At 41.8% G+C, this 17,616-nt stretch overlaps 1 protein-coding gene across 1 annotated transcript in view; it reads right to left on the bottom strand.

Moving 5' to 3' along the window:
* The window catches only part of ADAM19 (ADAM metallopeptidase domain 19), a 150,853-nt gene that overhangs the window by 50,967 nt on the left and 82,270 nt on the right, over positions 1-17,616 (bottom strand). Inside the window, exons 6-8 of the mRNA XM_006901981.1 lie at positions 10,566-10,758; positions 9,721-9,786; positions 3,811-3,882 (exon numbers count right to left, since the gene is read on the bottom strand). Coding sequence (XP_006902043.1) covers positions 3,811-3,882; positions 9,721-9,786; positions 10,566-10,758 — 331 coding nt within the window. The remainder of the gene's footprint in view (positions 1-3,810; positions 3,883-9,720; positions 9,787-10,565; positions 10,759-17,616) is intronic.

The following is a 17,616-nucleotide window of genomic DNA, read 5'->3' as shown; positions in this document are numbered from 1 at the left end:
ATAAAACTTCCCTTTTCAATGTAGAAGCTAAATCCAGTAAATTTAATGCATCATTAAAGCATCACTATATTTTAAAATATTGATCACATTGACAGGCTCTTCCATAACATTTTACCCATTCTCACCCTATCCTTAGACAATCACTAATCTACATTCAGTCCCTGTAGATTTTTCCTTTCTGGATAGATCCTATAAATTGAATTATATAATATTATATAGTATTATGTTGTGGTTGTTGTTGATTGCCTTCAAGTCGAGCACGACTCATAGTGACCCTATGAACAAAAGGCCTCAATCCGCTTCTACAACCATTGACATTTATCAAAGTTCATAGAGTTTCTGGAGGCATGTTATTTAGGAAGTGGATGCCATTCCTGCTATGTTATATTATATAATGTAATTATATAATAGTCTTCTGTGTCTGTCTTTGTTCACGTCGCATGTTTCTGAGACCAGTATTTCATTCCTTATTATTGCTGCATGGTGGGGCACTGTATCAGTATTTCAAAGTACATATGTAAGGCTGCTTACGTGTGTTCTGAGATGAATTAATATGAACAACATACAAGTGGATGGATTAAAAAAATATATATATATATAAAACACATTTAAAAAAACCCAAACAAATGGACGGATGTGCTTATTCTCTACACTTGCCTTACCCATCACTGGAAATATTTCAATTTCATCAAGAATAGTATAAGTAACTTACAAGCATCAGTTTGACAAAAGTTCTAGATAATCATCAGGATTCTTTCTCACCCAAAAATCCTGAAATCACAGATATGAGATTTCATTATCTGACTCCTTAAGACTAAAGCTACATCTATCTAACTTTTGTGGCATGATGCCTTTCACATCATTCACATATAAACAGGAAGAGAATTTTCTTTAAAACTACAGCACAGGAAGGCATAGGCACAAGGGATCCTTTGATTGAACGCTCGGGAAGCCCACCATGGAAACACAGGTCACACGAGCAGGAGATACCATCTTAATTCAAAGTTGGCACAAACTGTCCCTGTTAAAAATATTAATTGCAGCAGCAACTTTTATCAGGAATTTCCAGTGTGGTAAGCATTGAGGCTAGGGAAGCTCAGTAACTCACCCAAAGTCTCAGCACAAAGTTAATGGGGTGAGGATTAAGGTCCAGATTATCTGACCTCAAAGCCCACTCATAAGCCTACACAGTTTAAGAGCCAGGGTGTTCACACATACAGCCAAAATCAACTTGCTTTGCAAGGCTGTGGTCTAAGATCGGCTCTAAATTTAGGGAAACTAAAATCAGTTCATTTCAAAGGTAATTTCTATTTTTCTGTTTCATTTCACATCAAGCATTTCAGAAAATGCAGGATTCAGATTCCAATTCCAACTTCCTTCCTTGAGAAGTTTTTTTAGAGGTAAACTTGGCTTTATAAATTTTATTTTATTTTCTTTTTTTACAAGTGTGGGAAAGCAATTTTGACTGAATGCATGATGTGGTGAATTTGTGTGGTTCATTGCAGTGTTGGTTCAATAACAGTTCAGTTCTAGTTGCTGGGTCACAATTCTCAGAGAAGGAGATGTGCCTTTCCTCATCCCAGGTGGGAGAAACTAGCTGCTTGACAGAAAACCAAGACTGCTTCTAGAATGGACAACCAGACAAGGCTTGTGGCTCGAAGACTGGGGTTTGCTGAGAGCTCGCTTCTCTTTCTCCAGGTTTCATTAACATGTTTGATTCCCTCATACAGACCAGCTGGAGAGTTTACAAAAGGGAGGCCCCGCCAAGTTCTCCACCTGCTAGGCCTCCAAAACAATAGACGTCCCTGGGCTGGTAGCTGGATCTACCTCTTGCATCGTCTCCAGGAAAACAAGCTTTCTTGTTTTCCCAGATGTTGCGCATGTTTGAGTTGTAGCATCACCCAAATATGAGAACAAGGTCCCCCAGGCCTTGTGTCCCTGTAGCCCTTTCTCCCCACAAATGTCAGTGTTTGGGTTTCACCTGCTGCTGAGCTACAAAGGCAGAAAAAAACAATTGCGGCTTTGTCCCTCCTAAATAATGATTTCAGTCCTGTTTGAATTAATAAATGTCCTTATTAATCCTTGAAAGCATTTAGATCAATTTCTTTATCTTCTAGTATTTGGGGGAAAGAAAAAAAGACTTCTTTGGATCTGTGATCCATCAATCACTAGTAGATCCAAACTTAACTTCTACGAGCAATTTGAAATAGTTTTGCAAAATTCTCAAAAAGGCCTATTGTTGTTGCTGTGTACCACGTAGGTGGAATCAACCCATAGCTGACCCTCTGGTGGGTTTTAAGAGGCAGTTAACGGCACGGCATTGGAGGAAATTGCCGCAGGGCAGCTGGTGGGTTTAAACTGAATGTCTTCAGGATTGCAGTGCAGCTTCTTGCCACTAGGCCAATTCCTACATTGTTGTTGTTGCTATGTGACGTCGAGTCGTTTGCGACTCATAGCGACCCTAAGTACAACAGCCCTAAACCCTGCTCTATCCCGTGCCAATCGCATTGCCTCCGACACACCTATCCTGATTACCCCAGTCACTGAATCAATCCACCTCATAGAGGGTCTTCCCCTCCTGCGCTGTCCCTCCACCCTCCCAAGCATGATGTCCCTCTCCAAGGACCGGTCTCTCCTTACAACATGTCCAAAGTATGTCAGACGAAGCCCCAGAATCCTTGCCTCCAAGGAGTAGCCTGGTTTAACCCTCTCTAGGATGGATCTACGCCTACATTAAATATAAGTTTAATATTAAAACTTTTTCCTTTAAACTCTAAGTCACACTAGTCAGAGACTATTTTCACTCTGGGTTACTTATTCTACATTTTGTTCTAAAAAAAGTATTTCCAAGTCTCAAAGAAGGGGGTTCTCATAAAATTGATATTTGGGTATTTCCTAAGAGTATGTTGAAAAAAGAAGCCTGGCCTTGGAAAGTTAGTTATCCACACAACTAATTTCCTAAGAGAGAGGAAATAATTTTACATCTATTTTACAGATACAAGCTGTACAGACTGAGTCAAAACACACCATTTCTTTATTTTCAAAGCTGAGGACCTTTCTCATTCTGAACTACTTTAATTTCCTCCTTCACATTAAATTGTACTTTAACTTGACAGGAACATTAAAGAACTTCAAAGATCATGAGTAATTAAATTGAGTTCCTCTTTGTGCAAGCTTTCTCAAGAGCCGTGGAGATAAGAGGTAAGGGTCAAAAATACCAAAGCTCTGGGCCCTTATCTTTATATTGTTGCTATTGTTATGCGTCCCATTGAGTTGGAACCAATTCATTGCTGACCCTCCAGGGGGTTTTCAGAAGTTGTAAATCACATGGGAGAAAGAGATTGCCAATCTTTCTCCTGAGGGGCAGCTTGTGGATTCAAACCAGTTACCTTTGGATTGGAAGTGCAATTCCTTACCACTAGGTCATCAGAGCTCCCTATCTTTATGGTCGACACTGACATAAGATTTTATATTGAAAACAATGACGACAACAACAACCAAAAAAAATGGAAAGACATTGCTTTAGACCATTTCCTGTATTTTATAGATTATAAAAACAAGACCAAAAGCAAAACAACCAAAAAGCTCTTGCAATCAAAAGAGGAGTAATTTTCCCAAGATCACATAGTTCAGTGCTTTGTCAGGACCATCCCAAGTCTCTATGTCATCATTCACTCTCTTTCAGAAACTGGCTCAGGTGGCTAGTCTGGAAGAAAGTAGCTCTGGTGCCAGGTGACCTCCTGTATTTCCTGACCTGTATCTCCTCTAAAGGACTGGTATCTTTTCCACCAAGTACACACCTGGTCTCACCTTATCAACATAGTTGGCGATCTCTATGAGTTTTTGTTTGGTGGCTTCTGGGTCTCGTCGATTCTTCTGAAACTGAAAAGGGAAAGAAAAACCAAGTGAGAGCCCAGAACCTCTCCAGTACCCCTCTTATGCTCCATTACTTATCTTGGAATCAGTTAATTTCTTTTGTTTTCTATGATTTGTCATTTTTATACAACTATTACCCTGATCATAGCATCACTAACTGAATTGCAGGGCCTTGTTCTTCTACATCTCAATATTCACATTTGTTAGTCCAGCTCTTGCATGGTTTCTGTTACATTTTTTTGTTATTAGCTACCTACCGTCAAGGCAGAACTGACTTGATCCTTCAGCTACTTTTCAGAGACAGTAATTCACATGGCAAGAGATTGCCCTTTTTTTTTTTTTTGCCCTCAGAGCAGCTGGTGTATTTGAGCCATGTTCCTTTGAGTTGGCTGCAGAATTCCTTTCAATATATGTAATAATATGTAATAAACATGTACTAAACAGAACTGTCTTTCTCTAGCTCTTAAAGTAAATCTTATTCTCTCATCCTTCAACATACAAGGCCTCACACAAACTTTCTATAGGGCTTAGAAGAAGGACTCACTTGACTTTTGTCTTTATCATCAATTTAACTTGATGTCACCATCCTAAAGATCTCACAAGACTTCCTATGATTATCCAGGTCAGTCAACACTGGTCAAACAGTCGTCAAGAGCATTGTGCTCAGCATTAAGTAAGATGTAAGGAAGTGTGAGATCCTGATCCTTGTCCAGAGGAGCTCCAATGAAAACAAAGGGAAAGCCAGAAACAACAATGATGGGCACTGTGATTAAAGAGCATACAACTGAAATGAGAAATCCTGTTGTGAAAGCATGCACAGAAGTAACCACAATGAAAGGCCACGTACTTGACTGGCGTGCAGCTGGTGATGGGAAGATGGCATCCAGTTAGGGATGGCAGATAGGCATCATCTTACATGCCATACAAGTCAACTGTGCCTTGACAGCGAGAATCCTGAGACTGAGGTGCAATAGGAAGGGGTACTATGCTCGATTAGTAAAGTCCATCTCAGAGAGCTGAAGAAGGACTTCTCTGTCTGAATGCTTTACATTGGTCACTCTGGCCTCAAAAAGCATACTCTTTTCCAGCCACAAGATGAAATCAAGTTTCAGAAAGAAAAATGAAAAGATACTACAACTGTAATTTAAATATATAAGTGATAGCATGTCCTATAGGTTGTGGTTGTTCTAAAGAACCTGTGTGCCTATTTACATTGTTGTTGTTAGATGCCATAGAGTTGAGCATGACTCATACTGACAACATGAACAAAAGCTCTGAACCCTGCTCTATTCTGCACCATCCTCACACTTCCTGACACCCAACAGTCCATTGCAGCAGTCACTGTGTCAATCCACCTGGTTTAGGGTCTTCATCTCTTTCACCAATCCTCCACCCTTCCCAACATCATGTCCCTCTCCGAGCAATAGCACCTCCTAGCAATATGTCCAAAGTCATTCTTTCCTCCAAAAAGCACTCTGGCTGCATCCTCTCCAAGACATAGCTGCTTGTTCTTTTGGCAGTCCATGTTCTGAACTCTTTTCCAATGCCACAGCTCAAAGGCGTCAATTCTTTTCCTGTCATCCTTATTCATTGTCCAGGTCTCGGATTCATAGCAATTAATCAGAAAGACCATGGCCTGAATCAGATGCACCTTAGTCTTCAAACTAACATCACTAATTTCAGTAATTTAGAAAGGTTTCTAACTGCATATTTTCACAGTGTAATGTTTCTCCTTATTTCCTGACTGCTGGTACCAAGGGTGTTAATTGTGGATCCAAGCAAGATGAAGCTGTTGACAGTTTCAATCTCCTCTCCATCTGCCATAACGCTGCCTATCTGTCCAGTGATAAGAATTTTTGTTTTCCTGACATTGAGATGAAATCCATACTGAAGGCTTGTAACTATTTACATTAGGTAAATGGTACATAGGTTGTTTCAATTTGAATCTTTCACTTCCTTCTTCACCTCATTCTATAAGAATATCCAGGCAAAACCCAAAAAGAATGATCAAATGAATCATCCAAGGATATTTGTTTAAATGAGCTGGGTGCTAAACCTGACACAGACCTTTTCAATCTATATATGGAACAGATCATATGGGAGGCTGTACTTTATGGGGAGAAATGTGGGAACAGGATTGGCAGAAGAATTTTCAACAACATGAGCTATGTAAATAATACAACCTTGCTTGCCAAAACTGAGGAGGACCTGAAGTGCATAAAAGAGGAAGACCCTGGATGAGATGAATTGACACAGTAACTGGGGTCATGGGTGTAGGTGTCAGAGACAGTGAGATTGACTCAGGATAGGACAGCATTCGGAGGAATAGTACATAGGGTCACTGTGAGTCGCAGGTGACTCAATGGCACATAACAACAACATTTGCATCAGTGAAAATTCTTCTAAAAATGTCTAAAACACAAAATAGGTTTTGTACTAGACCTGGTCATGAGTTATTGCTTGACAAGCACTATTTAAAGTAAAGAGTATCTGCACCTTCTAATTTCTAGGAGACTCAAGAAGGAAAACATAGTGAATTATTTATCTTTTCCTAAGTACTCCCATATTCTGTGTATGATAGAAAAATCCTTTTCCTGTCTGTTTGTATAGGTATCCTGCCACCGCACAACATCCTCTCTTGCTCTTTCCCCCCTCAGGTTCTGCATTTTATCCAAGAAATGAAAAGGCTGAGCACTACCTCAGATGCTCCCATCTGGCCCCAGGCAGCGAGGAGCTGTGTGATCCTTTTCTGTCTCTGACAACTTTCTTGGCAGCAGCACTGCGTCTCCCTTCCTACTCCCAGCTCTGAAGTCAGAGCCCAAGAGAGGCCTACCATGCTTCAACACCAGTATGTAAATCATAGATAAGGCAGCCCTCTTCTCCACCTTGTCATTTTTTCAGAGAAATCCTGTTCTGCGTGCAGAGGATAAGGAGTGTGGGAGAGGTTGTGTGGGTCCTTTGTGAGCCTGTGGACTCAGCCTCGCCTCTTATGAAGCCCACTCATCATTCCCTCACATGAGTCACTCACAGCCTTTGGCAGGAGAGCTCCTGGGGCCTGATAAATGCGCACATCCCTTAACCATGAAATCTGCATGAAATAGTCTAATTGGATCCCCACTAAAAATGCCTGCATAGTGGGTGCTGAGGGTGTTAACTTCTGCAACAGGAAAAGAAAGCAAAGAACCACTGGGATCTAGTGACACCCCTTTGGCCAAATATTTTTCTTCTTGGAGTTTGCTGTGACCCTAGAGGTTGGAAGAACTAAGAAGCCAAATCACTGCCCCACCTCCACATCAGCAGCCACAGGGGAAACCCCATAGGGAGCGTTCGTCATTGCATTAAGATTCCCTTGGGGTGCCTGGGGCAAATGCAGGGCCAGAGGAGTGCAAGGCTCCATCCAAGTCTAAACTAGAGCAAGCTGAGTTTATATATGCTGAAACAATGGGACTCCCAGAGTTTCCATTTAAACAAAGATTTAGAGGGATTTAGAGGTGGTGGTGGAAGGGAAGACCAAAGACAATAGTGTTAGATAATCGTAGGTGCAAAGTTGAAACTAAGAAAGGTCCTGGAGCCAGAGGAGCTCAGCCTTCTTCCTGCCCCTTTCCCACTCTAGGTAGCTAGTATGAGTGCTGCTGCTATGAGGCTGGAGATAGGGCTTTGGGGGTTGTTCGGTGATTGTGGAGCCTTTCCTGGTGAACCAGCTTTGGCTTTGCTCTCTGCACTGCTTCATATCCTATAGTCTTGGAGAGAAAAAGAAAAGAAGTAGCGTGTGGGGGCGGGGAAGCACAAAGCTGCTGGGAAAAGCAATACTGACATCGATGAAAAGTTAAATTCTTCTCAAAGCAGAACATAGTGTTCCTTCAGCTGCAAGGCCCTTCACATCCACTTCTCTGCCCAATTAACTCTTACTGGTCCTGTAAGAGCGTTCAAGAGGTCCCTCCTCTGCCGATAAGGCAGGCATCTCAACATGGTCTCCTGTTCCGTGCCTTGAGACTCCAGACCAGATGATGGTTGTTATTAGGTGCTGTGGAGTTAACAGCAAGCAGCTCACTATAAAAGAGTAGCCCTGTTTCATAGGTTCGCTTTGTGGAAGCAGACCACTCAGTCTTTCCTGCTGCAGCACTGCTAGGTGGATTCCAACACCCAGCCTTTCTTATAGCAGCTTAGCATTTCACCATTGCACCACCAGGCTCCATCCAGCAGGCAAGGCTGTCGACCGTGAGGATTTCCGGTAGCTGGTAATGATTCATTTGGAAGACTACAAGACAGGCCTGTTTTGCAATGAGTTGTGTTTTAAAGGGATTCCCAGGGGATCATGCATTGTGCTACAATACCAAGAGCACTCAGCTCATCATTATATCATGGTCACAAAGCGTATAGACTCAGCTATACAGCTGCAACTAGAGAGAACTAGAGGTAAAATGCGGCAAATGCAGGGCCCATTTCTCTATTTTCACATCTAAGTCTGTTCTTAAGGTGTGTCAGACATTTCCATCTTAGAACAGATTTTGCTATTTCTCAAACTACACTGGATCTCTTTACATGGTCTCTAATACACTGTACTTTTCCATCTTCACAGTTTTACTCACGGAACTATGGTTTCTTGTGCTCTTTCTGTAAAAACTGTAATGTCAAGGCTGGGTCTGTCTAGGTTAGAGCTGTACCTGCTGGTGCCAGACTCAGCCCATGATAGAAAACCAAGAATCAACTAATAAGTGAAGTAAAAAAAAAAAAGGTGAATGAAATGTTCATGAACTCAGAATGCAAAGACTTTAAAGAACATGTCCAATTCGTGGAATACAGAATTAAAGATTAAACTTCAAGTTCTTCAAGTCAGTAGTTCTCAAATTTAACCATGTATAAGATCACCCAGAAGACTCAAACATGAATAGGTGAATCCTACCTCCAGTCCTTGGAGAAGGACATCATGGTGGGAAGGGTGGAGGGAGAATACAGGAGAGGAAGACCTTGGATGAGATGGATCGAAACAGCAACTGGGGTAATGGGGGTAGGTGTGCTGGAGACAGTGAGACTAGCTCAGGATAAGGCAGGGTTCAGATCTACTGTACTATGATCACTATGAATTGCAGATGACTCGGCAGCACATAACAACCACCTCTGTCTGCAATGGTAAGAAGCTGCACTGCAATCCCAGTGCATGAATCTTGAATCTACCAGACGCTCTGTGGGAGAAAGACGGGCAATCTCCCATGCAATTTACTGCCTCTGAAAGAAATCCTGGCAGATCAACTATGAGTGGGTTCCAACTTGACAGCAAACAACAACCACCACCACCTCAATAATGTAAGAGTCACTTGGTCTGGAGCATTTGTGTTTTTCACATATATTCAAATGATGCTGATAATACTGATCTGTGAACCACAGTTCAGGAGCAACTATTGCAGGTTTTCATTTGGAACCAGTATAATAAACAAGAATTCATCCATGGGCAAGAAACTTAGGTTTAATCAGATGTCATTTTCTTTGTAATTAAAACATACTATCTTAAAATTTCTTTAGAGAATGAATAGATTGCCCCTAAGAAAAAGTTCTCAAATCTAAAAAGTCTTCAAACTCTGTCTAAAAATATTACTTCAGGTAACTGTCCTGATTCTCTATCTGACTGATAAATTGAGTTACAATAGACTTTTCCTGTTTGTTCCCCCCCCCCCCCGCTATATGTAAAATGGCAAAAAAGAGTCCTTGATCCAATTTTAGGTCAAAATTGTCTGACGAACCAGAGAAAGCTGAATGTGTCAGCATTTCCCCAAAGTAATTTGAAAGCTGGAAAGGTAGTTGTCAAAAGAGTAATCTGTCTGCTAAAGTCCCCTGCCTCTTGCTTACCTCTGCATAATCAGCCACAAGGTAAAGTTCCACGTACTTCGTGGAGTGTAAATCTTCCCTTTTCATCTGAGAAAGAAATATAGGATATAAGAACTGTAGAAATAGTAGACTTGGCTTTATTTCAAATAATTTCTGGGAAATGGAGTTCATTAGTCAACAGTGGCCCTTCTCACTCATTTTGTACCCTTGCGGCAGCTTTGGCTGTGGTCACCTGCCCCTGCTATCTGCCACCTTGATCATTGCTGGAGGCTGCTTTGGAACTGTGGACCTAATCTCAACAAACCTCAATGGAGTGGGCGAGAAAATACCACCCGACCAGAGGCCGCCATAGTTTGAGAGAACAGGCTGGCTAGCAAATTCCCAAAGAATACGAAAACCACATATCTCTATTTTCAGTATAAATAAATACAACATGATTGTGCATATGGCTAAGCAGTTATTTTGAAATAGTAAGCACATTTTTTCTACATTTTAAGCTTTCTGAAATCAGTACCTCAGCATATTTTAAATGGGGTAGTATTTTCCCAGAGTGCAGTTATTGTATTAACTAGTACATTGTTGTTGTTGTTAAGTGCCGTCGAGCCGTAGACGACTAATAGCGACCCTATGAATGAAAGACCTGAATATTTGTATAACTTTCTTCATTTCTCTAAGTTCATAGGGTTTCCAAAGGCAAGCTATTTTGGAAGAGGATGCCAGATAATAAAAGAATGGAAAAGAAAAAAGCTATTTCCTCCTTTATAACTAACTCCTCATTTTTTAAAACTACACACACACAGGTCCGGGTCCTCAGAGTGGACAAGTCTATTCCCAGGTTGAGCCCTACACTGAAACTTAAAACTCACCCTGCGAGGTCGCTTCTTGGTCTGGTTTGTAAACTGAAGGGCCCAGTCTTTGGCGATGGGGATGGAGTGCTGGAACCCACAGTTCCCTGAGGGCAGCTTGAGATGTTCAGATCTGTAAATCAGGTGCTGGCCCTCGCTATCTGGGAGGGGCTCGATGATGTAGCTGAGGTTACTAGTCACCATAATCAGTCCTCTGTTGATGGAGAAACAGAACATCTCTAGTTAAAGATCAGATCCCTAGAAAGTCCCTTCCACAGGTCTCAATTTCTGCATATAGATTCAATTGAGTTTTTAACCTTATTATGGGATCTGCCCCTTTGTGAGAATCTGATACAAGCTATGAACTTCCTCTCCAGAGAATGTATGTGTATATACATATATAATGCATGTTGGTGGTGGTGGGTACCATCAGGTCAGAAATGATCCATAGTTGACCATTCAGCAGGTTTTTAGAGGATGTACATCATAGGGAGGAGATGTCCATCTTTCTCCCGTGGGGCAGGTGGTAAATTCAAATCCCATACCTATGGGTTGGTAGTGGAACTCCTTAACACTAAGATAGATACATATACTTTTTCTATATTTTAATATATATTCATATTTAAGTTTTAAATTTACATTTTTAAATTTTAATACATAAATTTTTATATATAAATTACATATATATATATATATATATACACACACATTAGGCCTTTTGTCCATGGAGTCACTGTGAGTTGACCTTGACTTGATGGCAAACCCTATGAACCTGGAGAGAGGATGAAAGACACCCAAGCATTGAGGACTCCTCTCCTTCATAGGGTTGCTATGAGTCACCTGTGACTCAATGGCATATATATATGTATGTTGTTAGGTGCCATCGAGTACAACTCATAGAGACCCTATGAACAAAAGATCTGAATCTAATCTTGTCCTACCTAGGCCATCCTCACATTTCCTGACACACAAGAGCCCATTGCAGCAGTCACCATGTCAATCCACATGGTTGAGGGCCTTCCTTTCCTTCGCTGACCCTCCACCCTTCCCAACATCATGTCTCTCCAAATAATAGCACCTCCCAGCAACATATCCAAAGTATGTGAGGTGAAGCCTCATCATTCTTGCCTCCAAAGAGCCCTCCAGCTGCACTCTTTCCAAGACATATCTATTCGTTGTTTTGGCTCTCCAGTACTCTTCTCCAGCACTACAGCTCAAAGGTGTCAATTCTTTTTCTGACATCTTTATTCATTGTCCAGATCTCAGATGCATAGCTAGTAATTGGAAAGATTATGGCCTGAATCAGGTGCACTTTAGTTCTCAAACTGACATCACTACTCTTCCCCTAACTACAGATTTTCCCAGTACAATGTATCTCTTTATTTCCTGACTGCTGGTACCAATGGGTGTTAATTGTAGATCCAAGCAAGATGAAGCTGTTGACAGTTTCAATGTCCTCCCCATTCATCATAACACTACTTATTCATCCAAATCTTTGTTTTCTTGATGTTGAGACACAATCCATACTGAAGGCTGTATTCCTTGATCTTCTGCAACAAGTGCTTAAAGTCCTCCTCACTTTCATCAAGCAAGATTGTGTCATCTACATAATGCAGATTATTGATAAGTCTCCCTCCAATCCTGATACCACATTTGTCCTCACAGAGTCCATATTTTCAGATAATTTGCTCAGCATATAGATTGAACAGGTATGGAGATAGAATACATTGATAACGCACTCCCTTCCCAATTTCAAACCATCCAGTGCTCCCCTGCTCTGTTCACACAGCAGCCTCCTGATCCAGGTATAGGTTTCTCATAAACACAATCAAGTGCTCTGAGATATCTATATATCTAGATATATAATTTTATATATAGTTTCAGAGGAACCCTAGTGGTGCCACAGTTAGCCATTCGGCCGATAATGAAATTTCTGGTTGAAACCCATCAATGGGATAAGAATCTGCCAATCAAATCTTAGAAACAGTTTTTTTTGGTTTTGGGTTTTGGTGTGGTTTTTTGGTGTTTTTTGTGTTTTGTTTTGTTTTTTTCTGAGAGCAAGAGAAAGAAACTAAGGTTTATTAAATGTTCATAACATATTATGAATGGGTCAGGACAGACTGACTCCATTTTTATCTTACAAAAGGATTTCTTTCTCTTTTGTTAGCAGGGAGTGGAGTTTAAACAGCTGATGGTGCATTCCTTCTAATGGATGTGGTGACTTTGGCCATCTCATTTATCTTTTCCTTGAGTCTGTTGTTTTTCCACATTTCTTGAGGGTCTGTTTTGGTTGTCATATAGCACATTCCTTGAGGGTGGGTCAGTTTCTATTGTTATATTGACACAGTCTTTGTCAAAACCAGTTCTGATTGATCTCCTTTGTCAGCATGCCCTTTGCCATTCCCCTGGAATACCAACTCATCTCCTTCTTTTGTCTCTCATGGTCATTGGTACAGTCAGGAGGTTCTTTGCTAGTTCAGCAGTGTGATGTAGCCAGGGTCAAACAGTGTGGAGAGAATCCTCCACTGACACAGTAGCTCATGTCCATCAGTGTAGGCCAGAGTTCTTGGCTTTGAAAAAAAAGCCTTTGGGTCGATAGTGTTCAGCTCATTTTGAAGTGCAGAAAGAGCAGAAACCGTTTTTAAAAAGAAAAATCTCTCTGCTGTCACATTGATTCCAACATATTCCAACCCTACAGAACAGAGTAAAACTGCCCTTGTTATTGTTGTTGTGTGCCGTTGAGTCAACTATGACTAATAGTGACCCTTTGCACAATAGCTGTGAAACCTACTCTTTCCTGAACCAATCTCACTGTCTCTGAAGCACCTACCCTCACTACCCCAGTTATTGTGTCAATCCATCTCATTCAGGGTCTTCCACTCCTGTGCTCCCTTGCCCTTTCCAAGTACAATATCCTTATACAAAGACTGGTTTCTCCTGGGAACATGGCCAAAGTATGTGAGACAGAGTATAAACATCCTTGTCTCCAAGGAGCAGCTTGGTTTTACCCTCTCTAGGATAGACCGGTTAGTTCTCTTGACAGTCTATGATATGTTCAATACTCTTCTCTAGCACCACAATTCTTCTTCCATCATCCTTGATCATTGTCGAGCTCTCTGATACATACCAAGTAACTGCGAAGACTGTGGCCTGGATCAGGTGCACCTTGGTCTCTAGATATCATTGCTTTTCAGCACTCTGGAGAGGTTCCTGATAGCAGATTTTCCTAATACAATCGGATATCCAAGTCTTTATGGAAGTGGTAAATCTTTATGGAAGCATACTGCCTCATGGTTTTCTCAGTAACTGATTGATAGATTCAAAGCATTGCCCTTCTGACTAAGGTCCTAATACTTAATCCGCTGCATCACCAGGGTAGAAAATTCTATGTGCAGTTATACTTTGTCATACAAGGATCTGTGAAACTAACTCATGTCACACAACAGCTATGCTCATTACAATAATTCCCGAGTGTTGTGAATGATTAATACTTTTGCTGCTAACTGAAAGGTTAATGGGTCAAGTCCATTGTTTTTACTGCGTACCATCAAGTTGGAATCGACACGTCGTATCTGTCACTCCAACAAGTTTTCAGAGGAATTAAATCACATGAGAGGATACTGTTCATCTTTCTCCCATGGAACTGCTAGTGGATTTGAACTGCTTGCCTTTGGGTTGGCAGCACAACTCCTTGCCACTAAGCCAACAATGTCGCCCAATATCTCGAGTCTATTCAGAGGTATTTTGGAAAAATCAATCATTAAACATGCCATAGAGTATGGTCAAACTCAGACACCATAAACAACTGGTTCAGTTTGGTGTGGTTTTTTTGGTAGACTCATTCCTGGACTCTAGATTAAGACTCCCTGGACTAGAAAAGTTTACAGAGTTCTAAAAAGATTGGATTGGGTCAGTTAATATCTATAAAAATATGCTACAACAAATATTTCTAAAAATATCCTCAGATCCAAATATGATCCATGATAAATCACAGCATAAAACTTGACAGACTCAGCAAAAGGCAATCTAACTGCCAGAAGGCAGCCACACTGTACTGAGCTGAGGAGACCCAGGTTCTTGTTTTAGCTTAAACACAAAAGTGCTACATGTTCTTCAACAAAGCTCTTAAATCACTCTGAGCCTCAATTTCCTCATCTCCCAAAGGGAGATCCTTTACTGACTCAACAGAGATGATTCTGTGTAAGGACCATGAACTGGAGGTCAAAAGCCCAATCCTGCAAGTACCAACTTTACCACATCAGCAAGGCAGCTCTTTGCAGAAGTGGCACCCATAGTCAAGGATGAGTGACTGCATTTTCCCCTTGATTCAGGTATCACTGTTGGACATAGAATAAAACTACTTGTCATTCATTTTATTCATTCACTCACTGAGCCTGGCTCTGTGTTAAACATAATCTCTGTCCTCAAGTGCTCCACAATCAGTGGAGGGCAGACATCCATCCCACAAACATTTACCGAACTCTTGCTATCTATCAAGCTTTATGTTAGTTGTTGAAGATGGAATAACGAGCAAGACAAACACAGGATCTCCTCTCTGGGAGTTTAAAGATGTGAGAATAAATCATTATAAAGTATGTTAAAACAGTACTGGTCCTGGGAGAAGGACATCATGCTCGGAAGGGTAGATGGACAGAGCAGGAGAGGAAGACCCTGGATGAGATGGGTTGATACAGTGACTGGGGTAATGGAAGTTGGTGTGTCAGATTTAGTGAGACTGGCTCAGGACAGGGCAGGCTTCAGAGCTGCTGTACACAGGGTCCCTATGGGTCGCAGGTGACTCGATGGCACATAACAACAACAACAAAACAGTATATTGCCATCAAGTTGGCTTTAGCTCAAACAGACTCCATGTGTTACAGAATAGTCAGTCCACAGGGGCTTCTAGGCTGGAACTTTTATGCTTACAGATCACCAGGCCCTTTGTCCTGCAGCAAGGTCCCATCGCTCACAATACAAATTAGAGACAAGGATTCTGAGGCCTTATCTGGGATCGGCAGGAAGAGTGCATCCATTTACTGTTTATCACTACCATAAATAATTAACTGATGGGTGAAGAGAGGCCCATGTAGCTGGCGTTTGTCATCCTTGGTACATTATGATGAATACTACCAAGGAAATGCATCCAGAGCTCCAAGAGAAGGAAGCTCAGGAGTAAATCCTAGGGGATTGAGCAGCACTTTTGTGCTCCCAAAACCTCAGGGTCTCATCTATGCAGGAAGCTCGAAAGTTAAAGCATCTCTATTTCAGTGTGTGCCCCTTTCAGCTGGCAGGGCTTCTGTTTTAGGCTGGCTTGGCTTTCACCCCCAGTCCCATCCCAGTCCCGTGGGATCCCCACCCAGGTTGGCTACACAGGAAGAGTTTGTGTTGCTCTCAGGAAGACAGCACTGGGTTCTGATCACAGAAATCCTTCTCAGCTTCTATCCCTGGCTATCTCATTTTGGTGCCAGAAGCCTACCGACTTCCCGGCTGCCACGCCCAGGCTGACACAGCGATTCCCTGCCCAGCCCCATGGCAAGAGGCCCACTATGCTGAACAGCCGCGGGATGGGAATGGGATAAAGACCAAGGGTTGAGTCCACTCCCAGGACCAGACAGAAAAGGGCAAAGGAAAGAGCTGCTCCCAGCATCCTGTTCTGAGCTATCATCTCCTCTCAGCTGACCAGGTCTGCTCCCATCATTTCTGTTTTCCCTTGATGGCTACACAGATGTTGGAAACACAGAGGGCTTGATCACTCATCAGCTGGTGGTTTTGAGTGTGCCAGGCTGAGACCATGGAGAGAGCACCTGTTGAGTGGAAAGTTCCACAGAAAAATCGATGAAAGTCTCAGTGTTGAGCCACAAAGTGTAGCTAATCAGAAATTACTCACACTACCTCTGGGTCAAATAAGACATAGATAAAGCCAAAGTTTGCTTTATGGCAAATAATGAAGGTCATTTTGATAGTGGTGTCCGCCATGGAGTCAGCTTGTACCTCATGGAGGCCCATGTGTTAGAGAGTAGTAGTGCTCCATAAGGTTTCCTTAGCAGCAAGCATTCTTTTTGAAAAAGGGAAGTCATATCTTTCTTCTGCAGAGCAACTGGATGGGTTCAAACTGCCAACCATTAGGTTAACAACCACTTGCAAACGACTTGCATCATCAGGCTTCTTAATAACAAGCTCTCACAGGAAATGTGGGGCCAAAGATCTAAAGCCAACCAGACTTTGGACCCCATGTTCTTTTTTTTTTTTTTGGACCCCATGTTCTTATGTTCTATGCTGTCTCCAGTAGTGTTAGGGGGTGAATTGTGTCCCTTAAAAAGATATGTTGAATTCCTAACTTGTACCTGTGAGTGTGACCTGTTTGGAAATAGAATCTTTGAAGACGTTATTGTTACACTAACCCAAGGTCACATAAATGGTGTCCATATTAAAGAGTAAAAGATACACAGTGACAGGGAGACACAGTAATATGACACTTCAGCTGCAAAGCCAAGGAAACTCTAGAGCCACCAGAGCTGGGAGACAGACATGCCACAGATTCTCTCCCAAAGTATCTGAAGGAAGCAACATGGCAGACACCCTGAACTTCAACTCCTAACGCTCATAACTGTATAACAGATTTTTGTTCTTATAACCCACTCAGTTTGTGATCATTTGTTACAACAGCCTGAGGAAAAGAATTACAATCAGTCAGTCCAAAATCTATAGATCAGCAATGCCTATGACCATAGCTCCTAAAGAGAGCTATTGGACTACTCCATGTCATTGTTTTGAACCATAAAGTTGGAACTAACTCATAGCTGACCAGCCAATGGGGTTTTAGAGGCAGTAAATCACAGATGAAGGGATTGCCCATCTTTCTTTCAAGAGGCAGCTGCTGGATTTGAACCACATACCTTTGAGTTGGAAGCACATCTTCTTCGGCCACCAGAGCTCCCTAGATTATTCTGTTGCTGTTGTGTACCATAGAGTCAGAACCGACCCATAGCTCACCCTCCAGTAGGTTTTCAAAAGCATTTAATTGCAAGAGAGGAGATTGCCCATCCTTCTCCTGTGGAGCAGCTTGGCCTCG

Source organism: Elephantulus edwardii, unplaced genomic scaffold, assembly GCF_000299155.1.
Source record: "Elephantulus edwardii isolate Elephantulus edwardi_28Jun2011 unplaced genomic scaffold, EleEdw1.0 scaffold00354, whole genome shotgun sequence".
Lineage (NCBI taxonomy): Eukaryota > Metazoa > Chordata > Mammalia > Macroscelidea > Macroscelididae > Elephantulus > Elephantulus edwardii.
The sequence above is the reverse complement of the archived record's forward strand: the minus strand, read 5'-3'. Positions and strand labels throughout refer to the sequence as shown.